This window comes from Euprymna scolopes, chromosome 12 (assembly GCF_053919585.1).
Source record: "Euprymna scolopes isolate OS-2025 chromosome 12, ASM5391958v1, whole genome shotgun sequence".
Classification (NCBI taxonomy): Eukaryota; Metazoa; Mollusca; class Cephalopoda; order Sepiida; family Sepiolidae; genus Euprymna; species Euprymna scolopes.
The window spans coordinates 134,127,594-134,148,720 of record NC_136493.1 but is presented as its reverse complement, the minus strand read 5'-3'; the positions used below and the strand labels follow the sequence as shown (position 1 = coordinate 134,148,720).

Genomic DNA, 21,127 nt, shown 5'->3' with positions numbered 1-21,127 from the left:
AAAAATTACCTGTATCATCCTGAAGAAGGCTCACAGAGCCGAAAATTTGGATTAAAAAAGTAATTCATTTAGTTGAAAAAAAAATCCTGCATCGTGTTATCTGGTTTCTTAATAGATTTTAATATTTCTCATTATACTGATACTTCTACTGTGGTGAAATTGATCTCAATATTTGTATAGCCATATCAGCCAATCTCAATATAATAAAATCTGGACAGTATAGAGAGATATGTGCAGAACATGAGACTTTGATAGTATGGTCACGTTGAAAAAATGAATGAAAGCTCTTGGTTCAGTAAATGTAGAACAATTAAGGTAACAGGTCCTGTTCACTGGTCCAAGAAAACATGAGAGAAAGTGATGATGGACTTGAGAAAAAGAGGGGTAAATTAAGATTTGGCCATGGATAGGTTAGTTTGGAAATCTGTTTTTTTAAAGTTGTGTAACACATGTAGTCATGTAAAATGAACTTTAAACTGATGATGATGATGATGATGATGATGATGATGATGATGATGGAGGAGGAGGAGGAGGAGGAGGAGGAAGAGGAGGAGGAGGAGGTTAATGTGGTGGAGTTGATAACAATGCAGATAGACAATCTGGATGTGGCAAATTCGAATCCAGTCAGTTCTACAGTACCACTTGCACTTCTGGATGTTAACAACCTTCATGTGGTCTCTCTCTCGTAAGTACCTGATGTTGACAACAGAATCAAATCAGTAAAAATGTCATGCAATGTTGAATTTAGATTACTTTATTAAAAGACAGACAGGAAGAAGAAAGAGAAGAGATGCCCAAGAAACTCCCATCCCCGGTTCCTCACTGTAGTACATTTACAAGATCGCTTCCTCCATGTGCTTAGTGTCAGGCGAAATGTCTAGGAACAAACTTTCTTTCCAAGAAGTTCTCACCTGTGGAAGACATTACCACAGGAATGCTTTCCTGAAGAATACAAAATGATCCTCTTCAAATCCAACAGTAGCAAATACTCTTCATAATTATATCCATAATTCCTCGTAATCAATCAATCTTTGTTTCATCATTTTCTATTCTCACATAATCTTAATCGTTCATGTTGTTGACCATTATCCTTGAGTGACTTTTGGTCATGATAAGTGATTACTCATTAATAAAAAAGGCAAGAAATATAGGAAGAGAGAGGGAGAAAGAGAAAAAGACAGAAAGGGAAAAAGTAACATTGAGAGAAAGAAGAAGAGCAAGAATGAGGAAGTGGTTGTCTATCATGAGATCTCATGAGTTTCATAAATATTTTTTTTAAGCCGTAGGAGCCATTACTATGTCATTATACTAGAGCCATCTGCAATCAATAGTATTGATAAAGGCAAGCTGCAATCATCAGCATCATCCACATGAAACAGATTGTAGCCAGCAACCGAATAATGTGTCTTAATCTCCACCTTAAAGCCTATGCACATTTCTTGCCAACAGATCTTGGATCTCAATTGGAACCTAGTTGGGAAATAATATCTGGTTATTTGCTATACAAAGCACAAGCTTACAACAACATTATTACTGTTATATATATATATGACATTTTCACTCAGAAGTCGGCATAAACATGGGTAAAGGAGTCTATCAGCAAAAATGTGCCACCCAGCTATATCCCATCAAGGGAAAACCTATGGGGAAAAATCTCCACGTGATACCAAGCTGTGTATGTACTAATGATCTTTATATTCCCTAAGCAATGACTAGAAGTGTTAGTAGCAGGTTTGTAAGAAGCATGCATATTACCGGCAGAGGCAAATGAAAGGAGAACACAGATCCATTGTCAAAATTATATTTTATATATTCTTTTTTTATTTGTTTTTTATTTTGTTTTTATAAAAATCAAACAAGTAACAAAGAAGAAAAAAGAAAGAAATGAATAATAAAAAGCATGATAATGATGAAGAGAAATGAGAGTCACTCAAAGTTCTTGATTATAGAATGCAATGTCGAAACGCAAAGTTCTCATTTTTTTTTTTTACACAGGCATCACCACATTATCAAGGCCAAGAGGCCACTCGAGGATAAGGGTTAAAGAGTTGGACAATATAGTAATCAATTCGGTAAATTTGTTAACTTATATGGAACGGCTCATCAAGAACTTGTTTACGTTAGACTCGAAGACAACCATATTGTAGTCAGCCGGAAAGCAGGAAAACGGAAGACAATTCCACAGGCGTGCAGTTCTAAGAAAGAAGCTTTGTTCATGGAATCTACGTCTAGGTTTAGGCACAGATAAAGAGTAGGGGGAATTAGTGATAGTGTTTTCAGCTAGACGAGTGTTTTTTGTGAAAGTTTGGCGAGGGGGGACCATAGACTGAAGCTCAGTCGAACACTTTCCATGAAAATAACGATACATCAGAGACAAACTCGCAACATCTCTTCTGTGAGATAGAGGTTGCAGGGAAGAGAAAAGGACATCTCCTACAAGGCTACGAAGTCTATTTTGAACTCTATCAAGGCAGGACAAGTCCTTTTTAGCAGCTCCTGCCCAGATGTGGCAACAGTATTCCATCCTAGGACGTACCTGACTCTTAAAAAGAAATATGTGGACTATGTTGACTGATGCGTGCCAATTTTCAAGTCATTCAAAGTTCAAATTACAATTACAGAAGAAAAGAACAGTCTAACATGTTTTTCAAACAATTGATAAAAGTATTGCGATTAAACCAAGATACTTAAGAGGGTGGTTCATTAGGAATTTATTAACGTTGGACTTGAAGACATCCAAGTTGTAGTCAGGTGGGAAGCAGGCAGACGGAACAGAGTTCCACAGGCGTGCAGTTCTTTTTTCTGATTGTGCATGCAAATGGATAAATGCCTCAGATGTTCAATTCTGTAATACATAACAGCATTATGGCTTCCTTGAATGTGTTGAATGCATGATACTCGAGAAATATAGCCTTATGCCTTCCTTGAATATGTCAGATTTATGATTCTTGAATAATATGGCCTTATGCCTTCTTTGAGTATGTGGAATTCATGATGCTCGAATAATATGTCAAATCCCCTGTCCTCAATGGATAATCTTATGCTGAATTCTGGCTTCATAATGAGACATGCACACTACGAAAAATGAGCACCCGCATTCCGTTCATGTTTTTACAGATAAGATAGCTTTGGATTTTGAGTCGAGTTCTTATGACAAAATAATTCATTTCGCATTTTATTGAGACAATTAGAAAAGTTAGTTGCTTTTCTTTCTCCTCTCTTTCAAGATGGTTTCTCTAGAAATAAAAAATTCTCAGATTTATTTCCCTTTGCTCCTTCTTTTGGCGGTCGACTGAAGTTTATACAGTCCTTTCCTGTCAAAGGTTGACTTAAGACTTTTTTTAATAGAAAATAATTCCACCAAATTTTACTTTGATTTGTATTTCACAATCGTCAACCGGAGTTGATACAATCCTTTTTTATTGAAAGTTTGCTGAAGACTGATTTTTAATTTCTTCAATCTTTCACTCACATGTGTGCATGTTTATACACCCAAAAGGAAAAAGTTAATTTGATTGGATTGGGTGGTTACCAGGCTGAGACTCTAAAAATACTTTGGACCTGCAAGTCTAGATCCTGTTGTTGACACCTAATCATCAGGTGATTTGATGATGCCTGGAACAGGAACATCATATATATATATATATATATATATATATATATATATATATATATATATATATATAACTTGAGTCTTGGACTTCCAGTTGTTGGCTGTCATGGCTCTTGTGGGCTGCGGCGTGATTTGGCTATGGAAATAATTATATATATATATATATATATATATATATATATATATATATATATATATATATATATATATATATATATAATAACAGTATAGTTTCATTCCAAGATCCAAATATTTATTTTTCATGCAAAACGGTTTATCCAGCATGTAAAAATTTTGGTACAATTTGTATAGATCAATTTTGTTATGCAGAAACAAACAGTTATTATTATGTCAGTATCAGCTCTTTTCATGCATATACCCCTCATAAAAACTGGAAAGAAAAAATGCATAACAATATAATGCCGCAAGAAGGAACAAACAATTCATAAAAGACTGAACATCGTGTGTTTGTTCCGTCAGCCATCTTGGTTCATATTCGAAAAGAGCCAATATTGACATAATAATAATCATTTATTTTTGCAAAATGAAATGGATCTGTAAAAAAATGTATCAAAATTTTAACATGCTGGAGGAGCTATTTCGTATGAAAAATAAATATTTGGATTTTGGAATGTAACTATATTGTTATTCTTTTATATAACTCTATTGTTGTATTTAACATATATTGAGCTTCTAAACAAAAAGGATTGGTATGCACAAAGGGTGAAATAAATTTTTTTACCAAAATAACACACACACACACACACACACACATATATATATATATATCAATATGTATGCATACATGTAAGAATTATTGCTGTTATATCTATCTATCTATCTACATATATTTAATTAAACAACATTAACAGTTTCTGTTTGTTTCTTTTCTGATCCATTCATTCCAGTTGGTGGGCTAATGATTAAGTGTTCTGCTCGTCATATCTGCTAACGTTTTCAACTCTCATGAGGCTTCATTAGGCACATGATGAGTTACAAAATTAAAATTGGTAAATTTTTTGAGAAAATCGATTAAAACGGCTTGAATAGCATTTACATATATCCTCTCATCATATATATATATATATATATATATATATATATATATATATATATATATATATATATAAAAACAAGTAAGATCTGTGACTTACTTGTAGTTTCATTAAATACTTTTATATGCAAAATCCGATCCCGCATTTTGCTAATTCCTGCCCTCTGATGAGAAGGAGAGTATTTCTTCGAAACTCCGCGGATTAAGGATTATCCACTTATCTTGTGCTTCTTTTTTAAAATTAAATATGTTTTTAACTCTTTTTCAAGATGTCTTTTAACATGTTTTATTAATCATTTGTTCACACACACACACATATATATATATATATATATATATATATATATATATATAATTTCTTATGCAAGGGAACTTACAACAATAACCAATAATATGTATTTGTATATAAACAACAGCAAACAGCAACCAACTAATCAAGAAAGTTAGCAGCACTACAAACAATTCTTACTGCTACTAACTCTCACACACTTACCCATCACCATCTACTTGATAAACCAATCTAGCATCACCATGGATAGCTTCTTCTAGTACACATGTGCATCTTTCTACTTGACAAACTTTCATTTTTATGATTTAGCACCAGAGACATTTTTATACATAGAGACTCTCATACTGTCATGCAACACACACATGAGCATTAAACAAGCTCAACATTTTTTTCTCTAAAAATAATTGCTCGTAGAAGTTTTGTTTTGTTTTTGTTAAAGAGAGGGAGAGATAAAGAAAGGAAAGTTTTTTGCAGTGGCTGTACAAGGTGGGGCAATAAAAATGTCGCCCTAAAGAAAACAATATTTATTTGTAAAATTTTATTGAAAAAATCAATTCAAGTAACTTGATTATGTGGTATAGCTGATGTCTATTCAATGTAGCTGCCTTCAGTCTCAATTACCGTCTTGATATTGGTTCAAAACTGGGAGCATGCAATAGCTCGGTGAATACTCAGTGGATGGCGGCAATAAAACTGGCTTGAATGTTGCGGGAGGTCATGTTGGTGATGTTCTCGACATATGATCAAACGAAGTAGTCTAGTGGGTTCAGGTCGGATAAAAGGGGGATGGACCAGCGAGAGAAGGGTACAAAGTCATAGCACTCTTCTAAAGCCGAGCCTGGGTTTCTTTGGATTTTTGGGCTGGCACCGAGTTTTGCTGCCACACCCAGGATCTACTAGCGGCCACCTGATTACACCAGGGGATGATCACACTCTTTAGCACATCCAGGTACACTTTGATGTTGGCTTTCAAGCCGATTTCGAAAATGTGATGTGGCCCTCACTTGAAACCACACCAAAGATCAAAACTGTACTCTCAAGCGTTGAACTGTCTGGATTTTGAGGGTTCTGGCAATGGTCCTGTTGTCATAACTTGCATCGATAGAGAGCATGAGTTGTGCAGTGGCACATCTGAACATTGTGTCACTTTCAGACATAATAGAAAGCTCCTATCGCTCTTGGGATTTATAAACAACTGGCCAACTAGTAGATGGTCTGCAACAAAAATAGAAAACCTGTTTTCATCAAACAGAAATGGAATCATGTTATCTTTTTTAGGGGGACAATTTTATCGTTCCACCTTGTAGATAGATGAGTTTTTGGTGTGAACGTTTTACAGAAGATGACCATGGATTGGAGCTCAGTCGAACACCTATCATGAACATAACAATACAGTAGAGATGGGCGAGTAACATCTCTTCTGTGTTTCGAAAGCTGTAGGGACTAGCTGTTAAACGTTTTTACTTGCACTCATCTCTGTAAAACAAGGGAGACGAATATGTTGTAAGTGAATATAATTATTGATGAAAAAATATCTCTGTTTATATGAAGTTATGTATGTGTATATATTTTTATGTATAGAATTCACTCCTAAAATAATTAACCAATCATTATGAATTTGAGAACACAGAAGTTAGGTGTAAGGATGAGTAATGTGAGCTATATTAGTTTAATTTAGTTTTATGGAAACTAAGAGGAGATGGAAGCCCTACTTGAAAATTCAGATACTTACAAATGTCGTGAAATTTTAGCAATAGGTTTTAGACATCAATTAAAAGATATTCTCTAAATTTCTGTTTATTTTTGGGTATTTTAAAAATATTTTAATGTGCACAACTCCCCATATGAAAATTCAAATATTTCAGATACACATTAAATTTGATCCATAGTCATTCCAGTTAAGCAAGATTCCCTGAATTTCAATTTCTTTTAAACACCTTAAACTTAAGCCTTAAATTCTAGGCATTTTCTAGAATGAAAATTCTGTAATATATTTTGATCAAAATTGAAATATAGATTCTACACATAAGTTGCAATAGCAATATATCCTGAATTTAATCTTTGTTAGGAATACAAAAATGGTGCTATATGAAAAAGTGTAACGATTGTGAAAATGACTTCGCAAGCACCTACATGTCTGTGTGTTTTGTATAGTCCACTTAATGATAGAAAAATCAAAATGGCGATGCACAGCTAATCCAATGGTCATGTGAAAGTAATATTAATTCTCACTATTAGTATGTAAATTAGATGACTGTAGACTACATAAAAGCAAGTCATGCATACGTACCACATTGAAGTATGATGGATTATTTACTTGAGTCCACATGATAGACTAGAAAAGATGAAGATAGAAATCACAGTTAAAGAAAACTACAGGTGCAAATCTGTTCTGTTTGTAAAACTAATTTTACCCGCCCTGAAAAAGATATTCTTCTTGTATTGTATAATAATATATCATTTTCTTTCCCATATTTTCCCATATATTTTGTATTGTAGGAGATGCGAGAAAACTATAGCATTTGCACCGTGGCAACCATGCCTTAATAGATCTATAGAAAGCAGACCTTGCAACGAACAGCCATGCCAATGTGTCTTGACAAAGGATGCGTTACAAAAAGAAATTGGTTTGATTCAGAATCGTGTAATTGGATGGATCGAAAAAGATGGTAAACCTGGCTTAACATCCGAAGCTGAGTCTGTCTATATTAATGATACGATAGAAGAAGGTGTTGTGATTCATAGAGATTGCAATAATTGGTGAGTGTTTGTTTTTATTGTTTGTTTATTGAGTATCATTCATGGTGAATTTTGTTGGCCTTCATTTCCCCAATATTTTTCTATTAAAAATTCTTTTTGGAAGGATATCGGGTACTTATGGGAAGGACCACATGAAGATTGCCAACATTCTTAAATAAAAGTGTTTCTGTGGAATGAACTGGGTTTGAACTTGGCACACCCAAGTTGTCAATCCACATCGTTAACCACTGAGCCACTGTCACCTCCCTGTATTGTTGGAAAACATTGATCTAACCATAACAAATGTATAAATCTACTTTAATATTAACATATCACATTTGTGCTTGTTTGAGTAACAATGAGCAAATATGCATATTTTTATAACTACTGATTATTTATTAAGAATAATTAATTCATTAAATAAAAATAAAAATATACTCTTCATTTAAGATTAATTTTTATAGAACAGTTTTTAACATTTTTCTTGTTGAATTTTGTTTAAAATTGTCACATTTTAATGTATTATTTATTGACAAAAAATAGGAAGAAAAATGTAAAATGACAAAAGATAATTAAATCTATGATTTAGTTCAAATGTTTGTTCAAGGTCACTTTGAATGTGGATATAGTAGGCATCGTCGCAACCTCCTCTAGGAGGCTGTTTCACAGAGAAAAAATATAGAGATACTGTTGCTTTCTTCTATTGAGATATAAATAAGAATAGTTCCTCTTTTGTGTGGACATATGGAAACAATGACTTGGTGCTGTGGTGAAGAATTCCTTGAAATGTAAATTTAAATTTCCATTGATAATGTTGTATGCCAGAATTAGGATCTGTTGCATCCGCCACTGTTCAAGTGAAAACTGATTTAGTATTTGAAGCTTCTCTTTGCATGTAAACGTGGTAAATCCTGTCATCATTCTTGTTGCTAACCAGTGAACTCACTCACAATATATATATTTTTATATTAACCAGTGAACTCACTCACAATATATATATTTTTATATTAACCAGTGAACTCACTCACAATATATATATTTTTTATATTAACCAGTGAACTCACTCACAATATATATATGTTTTTATATTAACCAGTGAACTCACTCACAATATATATTTTTTATATTGACCAGTGAACTCACTCACAATATATATTTTTTTTATATTAACCAGTGAACTCACTCACAATATATATATTTTATATTGACCAGTGAACTCACTCACAATATATATTTTTTATATTGACCAGTGAACTCACCCACAATATATATATTTTTTATATTGACCAGTGAACTCACTCACAATATATATTTTTTTTATATTAACCAGTGAACTCACTCACAATATATATATTTTATATTGACCAGTGAACTCACTCACAATATATATATTTTTTATATTAACCAGTGAACTCACTCACAATATATATATTTTTTTATATTAACCAGTGAACTCACTCACAATATATATATATGTTTTTATATTAACCAGTGAACTCACTCACAATATATATATTTTTTTATATTAACCAGTGAACTCACTCACAATATATATTTTTTTTTATATTAACCAGTGAACTAACTCACAATATATATTTTTTATATTAACCAGTGAACTCACTCACAATATATATATGTTTTTATATTAACCAGTGAACTCACTCACAATATATATATTTTTTTATATTAACCAGTGAACTCACTCACAATATATATATTTTTTTATATTAACCAGTGAACTCACTCACAATATATATATATGTTTTTATATTAACCAGTGAACTCACTCACAATATATATATGTTTTTATATTAACCAGTGAACTCACTCACAATATATATATGTTTTTATATTAACCAGTGAACTCACTCACAATATATATATTTTTTTATATTAACCAGTGAACTCACTCACAATATATATATATATGTTTTTATATTAACCAGTGAACTCACTCACAATATATATATTTTTTTATATTAACCAGTGAACTCACTCACAATATATATATGTTTTTATATTAACCAGTGAACTCACTCACAATATATATATGTTTTTATATTAACCAGTGAACTCACTCACAATATATATATATTTTTATATTAACCAGTGAACTCACTCACAATATATATATTTTTTATATTAACCAGTGAACTCACTCACAATATATATTTTTTTATATTAACCAGTGAACTCACTCACAATATATATATTTTTTTATATTAACCAGTGAACTCACAATATATTTTTGAAGATAAGGAATTGTTGCTTGATAATAAATGCTAGCGTGTAGGTGTTCAAATAGTTCAAGGCATCATAACTATTGATCTTTGGACTTGAGCAGCAGAGTCTGTGAGAAGACATGATTCTGGCATACAGCACCATTAACAGGAAATTAAATCTTCATTTCAAAGAGTTTGTCAAGCCTAGTGTGAAATTGTGGTCTCCACAAGATTCAGCAAAATATATACCCAAGGCATTTTCATCTCAATATAAGAAAAGCACTATTCTCTGCCTGCGTTTTTTTTTTTTTTTCACGTGTTACCACCTATCAGAGGCCATAGTCATGATGCCTACCATATCCAAATTTAAAGTTGCTTTGAACAAATTTTCACATTCTATATAGACATACATATCTTCTAACCATCCTTTTACATAGCTTGTTGGACTTTGCGTTTTGATTTAGTTAGATTTGATTTTTATAATCTAGTCCACCAGACATCTCTTGGCACTCTGTCAAAAGGTTTCTTCAGGGATGCAAAAGCAAAATATAGGTTTCTTACTTAGATACTTCTCTTGTATTTGTTTCAGGATAAATATAGCACTAGTTGTACTTTGCCCAGGCATAAAACCAAACTGCATTTCATCTATTCTCATTTGACATTTATGTTCTCAATCATTTTTAGGACTTGATTCATTAACTTTAAGGCTATGTAATTATAGTTATTGAGAGCACCCCTAGTAATCATTTAACAATTCACAATTGTTTTTCGAGATAATGTCCTCTTTTATTATCTAATTTTTCAAGTCTGTGATTATTTCACAGTTTTCAACACTTCTGTAACAATGCTTGAGTGTTCTTCAGCCTTACTCTTCTTCATCTTACAGCTTCCTATATCATTTCTTTCTTAATTCTTTATAGCTGAACCAGATATTGCTTCTGCAGCTCATAGATTTCCTCAATTTCTTAAAAAACTCAGTATTCAACAAGCTTTCAGAGTAACATTCCCAAGACTCCCTCTTACTCTGTTCACTTGTTGCTCTATTTCTCTCCAACAATATCCGTATTTGTCTTTGGCATCTCTTTAGTTATTCTGAATTCTTCCTTCTTTTAGTTATCTCTTCATATCTGAAAACCTAACTTGCTCAGCTTCCTTATTGGCTTTGTATATTGCTTTTATTACTCTCCTCTTTGCCACTATATAGCTATCCTTATTCACTAAACTTTTTCTCCACTCACTCCTTTTAAACTTCCTCATTCCACCGCCATCTTACCTTATTCCTTGAGGACCCTTTCATTTACCCACAATTCTGGTCCTGAGCTCAACTTCTTCCACACTTCCTTCTAACCGAACACTTAATCATTTCTCCATTCAATCTCCACACCTTTTGCCTGTGACTATTAATAGTCTGTTTCTATGATTTTCTTCAACTTAATCTTCTGATAATATCTTTTTTAATATTTATTTTTCTTTATTAATTATAACAAAAATAATTTTAATTTAAATGTTCTTCTTTTTAATCTTTCATCTCACATATCAAATTATTTTGTCGAATTTTCAGATTCAGACCCAAATAACATTTAAGTTGACAAATCAAACTTAGTTTTTGATGAGCCAATTTTCATTTATTAGTGTTGTGCTATGCTATGGACAATATAATACAATTTCCTGTATTCAAGGTGCTGCAAATGTCCTAGATCCTAGGGTGAGCAACACTATGCAACATCACATGCCTACTCTCATTGCAGTCTGATCCATAGTGCTGATACCAGTCATATAGTAAGCATGCAAGACAGGATTTATTTATTTTCCACGCACACTCATGCCCATGTTATCTATGCATATTAATGAGATAATGCAGGAGGTGACACGCTGTACATGTACACTTAAGAGACCGAGCACATAAGACATTGAAAATCCTACCAATACCAAACTTCTGATTGAGCATGATTGAAGAGATTCTCTTGTCTTTTTTGCTGCCAGATGTCCACCATGGCATGATCATTACACTGAACCTGTTGCAAGTCAGAAGCGTTTGAGACCTATGTCTCACTGCCATGCATGGTGGTGGAATGAACACAAGCTGAAAAGATATTGCCTCTTTATTGTCAAAATTACTTAATCCAGCTCCGATAACTGCTAACATGAAACTTTTTTAAAAATCACCAAAAAACAAACAAAATATCAGCAAGAGAGAATAACTCATTTTAAATTGAAGAATATAATGGGAGTTGTCTATCTTGAGTTACAAAACGTACAAATAAATAAAAATTAAAAACTAAAATGATTTCATTATATCTTCTGCAATAATGCAGTTATTATTTGACATTATTATTATTATTATTATTATTATTATTATTATCATTATTATTATTATTTTATCTAACATCATTATTATTACTATTACTATTATTATTATTATTATTATTATTATTATTATTATTATTATTATTATTATTATTGTATTTTGACTTGCAATAATGATTGAAGCAAGGATTTAAGGAGATCACTTCTTTGCCTATCCCCCATCTCAGAACGTTCGTCATCTGAGATTCCACTGTTCCCATACTCAAGATGTGTGCTTACGATTGACCTTTCAGGGAAGGATTGTCCACCTAACCACAATGACAACCTTTGTCAGAGTATCATTTGTAAATCTCTGCCATATCCAGGTTGATGCAGCTCGTATAAGTTTATAGAATATAAGACAAAGTCTCATTCTGACATTTTATATTAACTTTTATTGGCTATTTTTATTAAACATGTAATGAACAGGTTTTATAAAAGAAAGGTTATTAGGAGTCCATGAGTCTGGACGAAGAATAAGATACTGAGTATTTATGACAGAATAAAGTTATTCAAAATTCCATACATACAAATAAGGGTTAGAATTAGATTTCGTGTGTCAAAATGGCATTGAGAGTAAGTCCACATGCTAGCTGATCACTATCATGGATAGCTAAGTTTAAATGTCGACTCTGATAGCTAAAGACAGGTTTGGTTTGTGCACCAAGAGAGGGATTTGGTAGTTGAACTCTGCTTTCTGGTGGCTAAAGAGCTTGAACAGCATTGAAATAACCTTTAGGAACAATTGCTCTGCTTATATAAAAAATATTTCTGATTAGTTAAATCCCAATCTAAATTAAGTGTTTGCTTCAACTAGCATTAAGTGCACAACTTAAACAAATATTTAAAAAAATCATCATGGTTGCTACTGCTGCTGCTTTTGGCATTGTAGTAACTACTACTACTACTACTACTACTACTACTACTATGTGTTAACTACCAAATATCTGATCTGTTTATGCATGCTAGTAAACATAATTGTGTAAATGTAAAGATGCAGAGATGTATTAAGGTTCTTTGAAAACTGGACACCAGTGCATTTTCCAGTTGTCATGCAAGATAAAATTCTTCCAAACTGTCATATTCCCTCTGCCAAAACATCCATTTGTTGCCGTAAAGAGTTTTTATTTCATCTACGTTGGACTCCTCTAGATCTGCTGTGTACAGATTATGTGCATGCTTTTTAGTTTCTATTGTGTTCCTAGGTTTGTTAAAGTATTTTTATATGTATTTTCCATGATATATTAGGCCTTATTTATTTTTCTTCATGTTTTAAAAAAGTGTTTCTTACTAATTAAAAACTGTTTGATATTATTGTAAAGTAACACCCTCCATTGACCCCCCCTCCCTCCTTATAAAAAATAAGATTGTCTTTTAGGCAATTACATATGAACACTTGGAAAATCTGTCAGAAAGAAGAACAAAACAAAACAAAAAAATAATAAAAAACAAATATTTTAGAATTTAGAGTGGAGGATCACTTCTGTATATAAATTTAACATAAAATAAACCACAGTTTTTGAGCCATTATAGCTTTTTAGAACTGTTAACTAAATTTTTTGCCATTAACCAGAAGTCCAAGTAACAAGGTAGTAAAACCACATGTAATCATCATATAAAAAAAGAAAAAAACATGCACAGAATTTATCTCCCATAGAAAAAAGAATTGGTTAACTGCTCTAAAACTATAGAATACTCCAGAAATAGGAGATGATTTTACGTTAAATTAATATACAAAACTGGTTCCCCACTGTAAATTCTCTGATCTTTTTATTTCTTCATTATGTCAAGTTTTTCAGGGTGTTCACATAAATCAATAAAAAAATGTAGAATCTTATTTTTTATGAAGTGGATATTGAGTGGAGGGTGTTAATTTACACTAATATTAATCATTTGCTACTGATTAAATAAACTGTTTATAAACTGCTTACTAATTACTGATTTGATTGCTATTTGTAGTACATGTGTAGGGAACAGCATTTCCTGTACAAAATACACATGCACAGGTAAGTAACATTTTTCGTTTTTTTTTATTTTACTTTTGTTAGTTTGAAGAGATCAAGGGGCTCCTTCTTGGGGCTAACACTTGATTCTATTACAGTTTAAATTTATATCTGAGGGCTCTTTTAAGAATAGACACTGTTCCCTTTATGGCTGCTATCTGTATTTCCTTACAGCTTAGTTTTCCAGGGATTGCTTCTAAGTATTTTTGAAGGTTCTTTTTTATTAGGCCAGTTGCTCCTGTCACAACTGGTATAATGTTTATTTCTATCATAGACCATGTTTTTAGATCATTTTTTAGGTCCTGATATTTTGTTATCTTTTCCCGTTCTGCTCTATTAAGGCCAAAGTCGTTTGGAACTGTGACGTCGATAATGAGTGCAGTCCTTTCAGGCTTGTTCCATATAACAATGTCTGGCTTGATGGCCTTGTCTTTTATGTATCTGCCTGCCTGTATGTCTTTGTCGTAGAACACTGTCACTTTTCCATTTGATGTTATCGGTGGTGGATCATGTTCCCAGATGTTCGACGACCTATCTAGTTGCATCTGGGTTCCTGGAAACCTAATTGATGTGTTTTGTCATCTAACTGTTAGGTTGACTGAAAATGACTTTCAACATGCTGTGTCAATGTGACCCCACCCCATTTCCATATGTTAAAAATGTATTTCTAGATAGAAAACTATTCTTAACATGCAGAAAAGGGGGGAATTAATCATCTGGCAGTCTTCACTTCAACTGTTTATGTAACCTACCGGAAGATGTAGACGTAAAGTTTGTTGTGATATCAGCATTATATTTTTACGCGCAAGGATTGGACCTTTTGGTGCAGGAATACATGCAGAAACAACGATGATTTGGAGCTGAACAACATGGTGTCAAAAAGTCATCTTGTATATATGTTAATAAAATATTAATAAAATAACAATACCTCCATCATTTAATCAACCCACTTTAACATTACAGAATTGTCAGAGTTTGGGTTATAAACTGGATAAGTACTTATGATTCAACATTTGAAAAATATGAGTTAAATTTCAAAGTTTGTGAAAATCTTTTTCAATACCCAGATTTTTTTAAAAAAAGCTGTAGTTAGAATATCAGGAAGTTTTATCCGGAATCCTGCTGGCTTAGCCAAGAGCAGGCTCTATGCATTTCCTCAAATAGTTACAATGGAGAGATACTCGTAAAGTTTAGTTTGCAATGATCCCTAACGTGGTGCATCATTAATAGAGGAAGGCTGTTGAAGAATACAAATCTGTCAAAAAGACTGGCATATTTTGATCCCTTGCGGTCATCTGCTGCATGTCCAGAATTTTATGCTGATTAATTGTAAGAATTGCTGATGGAGACAAACAACTGAACTTTTTTGATCCTAAAACAAAATAACAATGATTAGTGCAAATTAAACTAGTATTTTTATAGGAGGAAACCCATATGCCCTGGAATGCTTCCAATTGCAATTTACGGAACATGTTTGAGCCGCTGCTGAGCAATCAGTTAGTAATGATTTTAAATAAAACAACTTTAATTTTTTTTCCTCTTTTAATTAACTCTTTCTCCATCCAAGTTAAGAATAAGTGTAATAATTTTCTTTGAATCATTAACTGAATCAACTTTCTTTTTTCTATTATGAAATGTTTGCAACTTTATTGAATAAATGAGCACAAATTTAAAAATACATCCATTTTACTTGTATCAATAAATGATAGAGAGCTGAAATGAATGAAATGCAGCATTAAGAATATGATATTTAAATCTACATTTTTTTAAACCCTTACTCCAATTTTAATCTAAGCAAAATGTTTGCATTTGTTGCAGTTTTGTGTTTCTGCCATGAGATTTTTTATGGAACATCTGTTATTATCATGATTAAATTCATTTTGATTTTACAGTCGGATGTTTTAGTGTCGTCTGTTTTATATATTTTTATCATGGCTTTTGAATTGTAAACTGCTTTAGCCATTTTAAGTTTGTTCTATAAATTGCAATCGGAAACATTTGGGTCAATATGAGACTCAACTACAGAAGCACCGTTAAACTAAATAATTAACAAACTACACTTCACTTAGAAGAATGATAAATAACACAATCAATAGTATAAATCCAACTATTATTAATTATAAGATCGGAAGGACAAAGTATTGAAAAAGTGGCAGGAAGTAGGCTTGAAATTTGACTTGTAAAATTTTTAAAGTTTTACCACTTAATTAATGACCAATTATTATGATTATATTATAGTTAAATTTAGTTTTATAAAAAAATGGAGTGGAAATCCTTTGTAAAATTCAAATACTTCTATTTTTGTGAAATTTTAACAATAGGTGTTAGATATCAATCAATAAATATTCTCAAAGTTTCTTTGGAGTATTTTAAAGAGTTTTTTTTCAGCAAGCATAATATGGGAACAATTTGCTATTCAAAATTTCAATGTTTCATGTTTACATTAAATTTAATTCATAGTCATTAGATACCAAGTAAGCAACATTCCCTGAATTTTAATTTCTTCTGAAAACCCACTTAAGCATTAGAAATTTTTTAGAATCAAAATTATGTAATAGATTTTGATCAAAATTAGAATAAGGGTTCTAGAGAAAAGATTTAGTAGAATTATATGTTGATTTTAATATTTGTATGCAAAATTATTCTGTTCAATCAATTCATTTTGCTATTTAAGTTATTAATAGACCTTTTATAAAAAGCATAAATTAAATCTATTTGAAAACAATAAGACAGAAAATATTACTGTTTATCTTTCTTGTTATGATAATTTCTTTTGACAGTAACTGGCTGTAAGTACAGTGATTGGTTAGAATGGTCTCCCTGTACCAAAACTTGCAACAATGGAATTAAAAAACGGTATCGCTTTAAATTTCACGGAGTTGGAAATGAAAGTTGCATGTATCCTACAAAAGAAATGGCCAACTGTAATACAGATGTCTGCAGTAGTAAGTACATTTTAGATTTCTTTCCAAATCCAGATAAAACGAAGAAAATTTGAAAGCTGTCAAAGTGGAAGCTATGTTTTTGGTTTAGTTTGATTGTTTGTGTATAGCCTAGCGTCCATGTCACTTGACCAATCATCACCAAACTTGTTCAAAATATCGTTTATGGTTTTATTTAGAACTGCTTAGATTTTGGGATATCTAGGTCAAAAATAAAAGTCTGTGTCATAGCAAATGTCAAAGTCACACTTTTGAGGATAACTCAGCAAGGACCTGTGGCATAATGAATAAAGTACTTGGTAAAATGTAGTTATAATGACACTCTTCTAGAAGTTTAAAGTTCAATCCTCAGTGCAGATGACACTCAAAATACAATTGCGAAATATTTAGGACTTCTACCGGGTCATAACTGATAGAACATGCTACCCATATGGATTAAATAAAGGGTTCAGTTTCAAATTCCATGCAGATTCCTGAGTTTGGCAAAAACATTGCGAGTTCGACAAGATACATCTAAAGGGGTTGGAGAGTGTATCGATCAAAATGTTATGAAAATAACTCAAGATGAGAACAGTAGTCCAGATAAAGCAAATATTATGAATTTCAGTTCTGTTCATTATAGAAACTCATTACTTGGCTCATATTGTGACTAGTGAAATTCTGCATCTATTTGATGAGATTTCAATTTCTGATTTTTTAAAAATTTTATATACAGGGTTGAACGATAAAGTTGTCGCCCTAAAGAAAACAATACTTTTATTGAAAAAAATCAATTCAGGAAATTTATGTAGTAGAGTTGACATCTATTCAATGTAGACGCCTTCAGCCTCAATCACCACCTTAATACTGATCCAGAACTGACAGCATGCCTTTTCCACAAATGCAGGTGAGAGCTTGGCAAATACTTGGCAGATGACGGCAATCAGGCTGGCTTCGGTGTTGTGAGAGGTCATGTTGGTGATGTTCTCGACCTATGACCAAATGAAGTAGTCCAACTGGTTAAGGTTAGAGGAGGAGTGGGACCAATGAGAGAAGAGTACAAAGTCTTAGAACTCCTTCTGAAGCCAAGCCTGGGTCTCTTTGGATGTGGATTGGTGCCGAGTCCTGCTGCTACATTCAGGGTCTGCTAGAAATCACCTGATTGCACCAGGGGATCACCACACTCTTCAGCACATCCAGGTACACTTTAGTGTTGGCTTTCAAGCCGACTTCAAAGATGTGAGGTGGCATGATGTGGCATGATGTGGCATTCACTTGAAATCACACTAATGACTAAAACTTGAAGTGTCCAGATTTGCATTTTGAAGGTGCTAGCAATGGTCCTGTTTTCATAACTTGGATCTATAGAGAAAATGATTTGTACAGTGGCACATCTCCGATCTAACTTTTTGAATATTGTGTCACTTTCTTGGGATTTGTACGCAACTGGTCAACTAGTAGATGGTCTGCAACAGAAAAAGAATACCGATTTTCACTAAACAGAAATGGAATCATGTTGTCTTTCCTAGAGTGACAATTTTATTGTTCCACTCTGTATCTGATGCTCTTTGATAACAATAATCAGTATTCAACAGTTTCAGCTTGAGTAGATAAATATTTTTATAGTTATCAACATTTTGATGATATAACCTAGAGAATACTTCATACAATATGGAGAAGTGAAATGCAGATAAAACTTTGGCCTACCCTTACATTGTCAAATAGAAGTATACATATAGTATAGTGGCGCAGTGGAAGCGTGCTGGGCCCATAACCTCTAGAAGTGTAAGCCATTTTTAGTTTCAGAACAGTTTCAGATGGTTCGCTGTTACACACAAGTCCTGGGAGGTGACTTGTTTGTAGTAGACAGTCCCACAGAACAAAATATTCTTACTGTGTCGAAACCCGGGAAAGAACATGTGAAATTGTTCCAGAAAAGGTTTAATATTTATGAAGCAATTCTGGTTTCTGATTGGTTGGTAGCAGAACGTGAATTTATTTGATTCGTCAGTTCTTAGCAGCATCGTTTATAAATAGAATCGTCCGACTGTGTGGGATCATACCCCATTAATAGGTCCAAAATATTGCAACAGTATTCCATTTATGTCTTTTAGTATTTTTGTCCTATGTTTATAAAAATTTCTAATTTATGAGAACCGTTATCCAACATATAAAGTTATCTTGTAAAAGTTTGACCTAGATAGCATTTAAGCTGAAATATTAAACTGACTAGCCAATTTTCATTTGTTTGGTTTGGTTTGGTTGTTTTGTTTTAAGGCATATCAACCTTTTTTCAGGTTATTTTTTGCCAAACCCAGTAATTTTGGGAATATGTTCTTATGTTTCAAATTGTTTATATTTTCAAATATTTATTCTTGGTGTTTAGTTTGGTTGTTTTGTTTTATTGCATATCAACCATTTTTGTGTTCCATCATTATGGTAAAAAAATTTATGCTTCAAGTTCTTTATATTTTAAAATATTTATTTATTTGTTGTGCTTGATTTGGTTGTTTTGAAAAGAAAAATCGCTGTTCATGTTTTTTTACTTTGCAGAACAACAACAACAACAACAACAAAAATCAATAGCATCAATGTTTGGTGCATTTAAGTCAAGAAGCCGATATCTTTGGACAGCCGGATCTAGTAGCAACAGAATTTTCATTTGTTGTTGTAGTATGTTATTGTTACAATTTATTAGTGAAATCTGTTTATTTAATCGGGAAATGGAAAGATTATGTTATGTAGCTAATAAGCAGTTACAATGGGCGCAATTAAAGTATCATAGAAAAATGTAGAATAGATCCTGGTGTCAACTGGTAGCAGTGGGAAAATTAAATAAATATTTATAGAGAAAAATAAGAACTCCTTCCTCTATAGATGTTTCAGTTGTGATGGTGTTGCTCCTAGGATACAACGTAGCATTTTATTATAACGACTTAATGTGTCTAAAATTGTGTTCGAAAACTACATAAGATATTGGCTAATAGTCTAAACCTAATGAATTAGTATGTAGCATCTGTTATTGCAAACCTACAATACTTTGGTCCAGAGGAGAATTTCTGCAGTCAAAATATTATATAGGAGATATCTCTAATGAACAAAGCGAAATAGAAAATTCAATTTATATAAAAAAGAATACAAAAATGATAATAAAAAAATTAAAACAAAATAACAAAAACTTTCACTTTTACCTCATCTTGTTTTCAGTTTTATCTTCTCAGTATAGTTTCTGCCTTGTTAATAGCCTTCTATAAATTGTCTATACATAATAACTTTTTGTTTTCAGGTGAATGGACTTCATGGACACCATGGAGCAGATGTAGTGCTGAAGAGCCTTGTACATCTGGAAAGCAAACGAGGGAGAGAAATTGCATATTAGGCAATACAATGCTCGAAGGAAGTGGATGTTTGGGAGAGAAATTAGAGACTATAATTTGTCATACGGACTGTGATAGTAAGTAACATTTTGTGTTTAAAAATCTTTTGTGTTTTGTGTTTACTCGTTATAAAAAAAAATATTGTATGGAAAAATAATGTAAGAATGATACAACACGATTCTTAAAGACAGACTTAGATTTCATGACCTCAGAGGAAGATTAAATCTGGACAGTATAGATAGATGTGTGCACAACATGACTTAATTTGTATAGTCATGTTAAAAGAATGGATGAGAGTTCTTGGGTTAGTATATGTAGAACAGTTGAGGTAACAGTGTCAGTCGGCAGAGAAAGGGTAAGAAACTCATGGGAGGAAGCAATGAAGTTGGACTTGATATATGGAGAAAGGGATAGTTAAAGACCTGGGCAGAGATAGTTTGAAAGTCAATTTCTACAAACTGTTCAGTGTGTAAAATGGGCATTAAATTGATGATGATGATGATGATGATGATGATGATCTTTTTCTTCTTATTCTACTTTCAAAACTCTATCAACCACTCAAA

The 21,127-nt window shown here is 32.4% G+C and overlaps 1 protein-coding gene across 1 annotated transcript in view; it reads left to right on the top strand.

Moving 5' to 3' along the window:
* LOC145291107 (uncharacterized) overlaps window positions 1–21,127 on the top strand; it is a 416,667-nt gene that overhangs the window by 310,367 nt on the left and 85,173 nt on the right. The window contains exons 39-42 of the mRNA XM_080136623.1: window positions 7,456–7,716; window positions 14,223–14,269; window positions 17,047–17,211; window positions 20,474–20,641. Of these exons, the coding sequence (XP_079992749.1) occupies window positions 7,456–7,716; window positions 14,223–14,269; window positions 17,047–17,211; window positions 20,474–20,641 (641 nt within the window). The remainder of the gene's footprint in view (window positions 1–7,455; window positions 7,717–14,222; window positions 14,270–17,046; window positions 17,212–20,473; window positions 20,642–21,127) is intronic.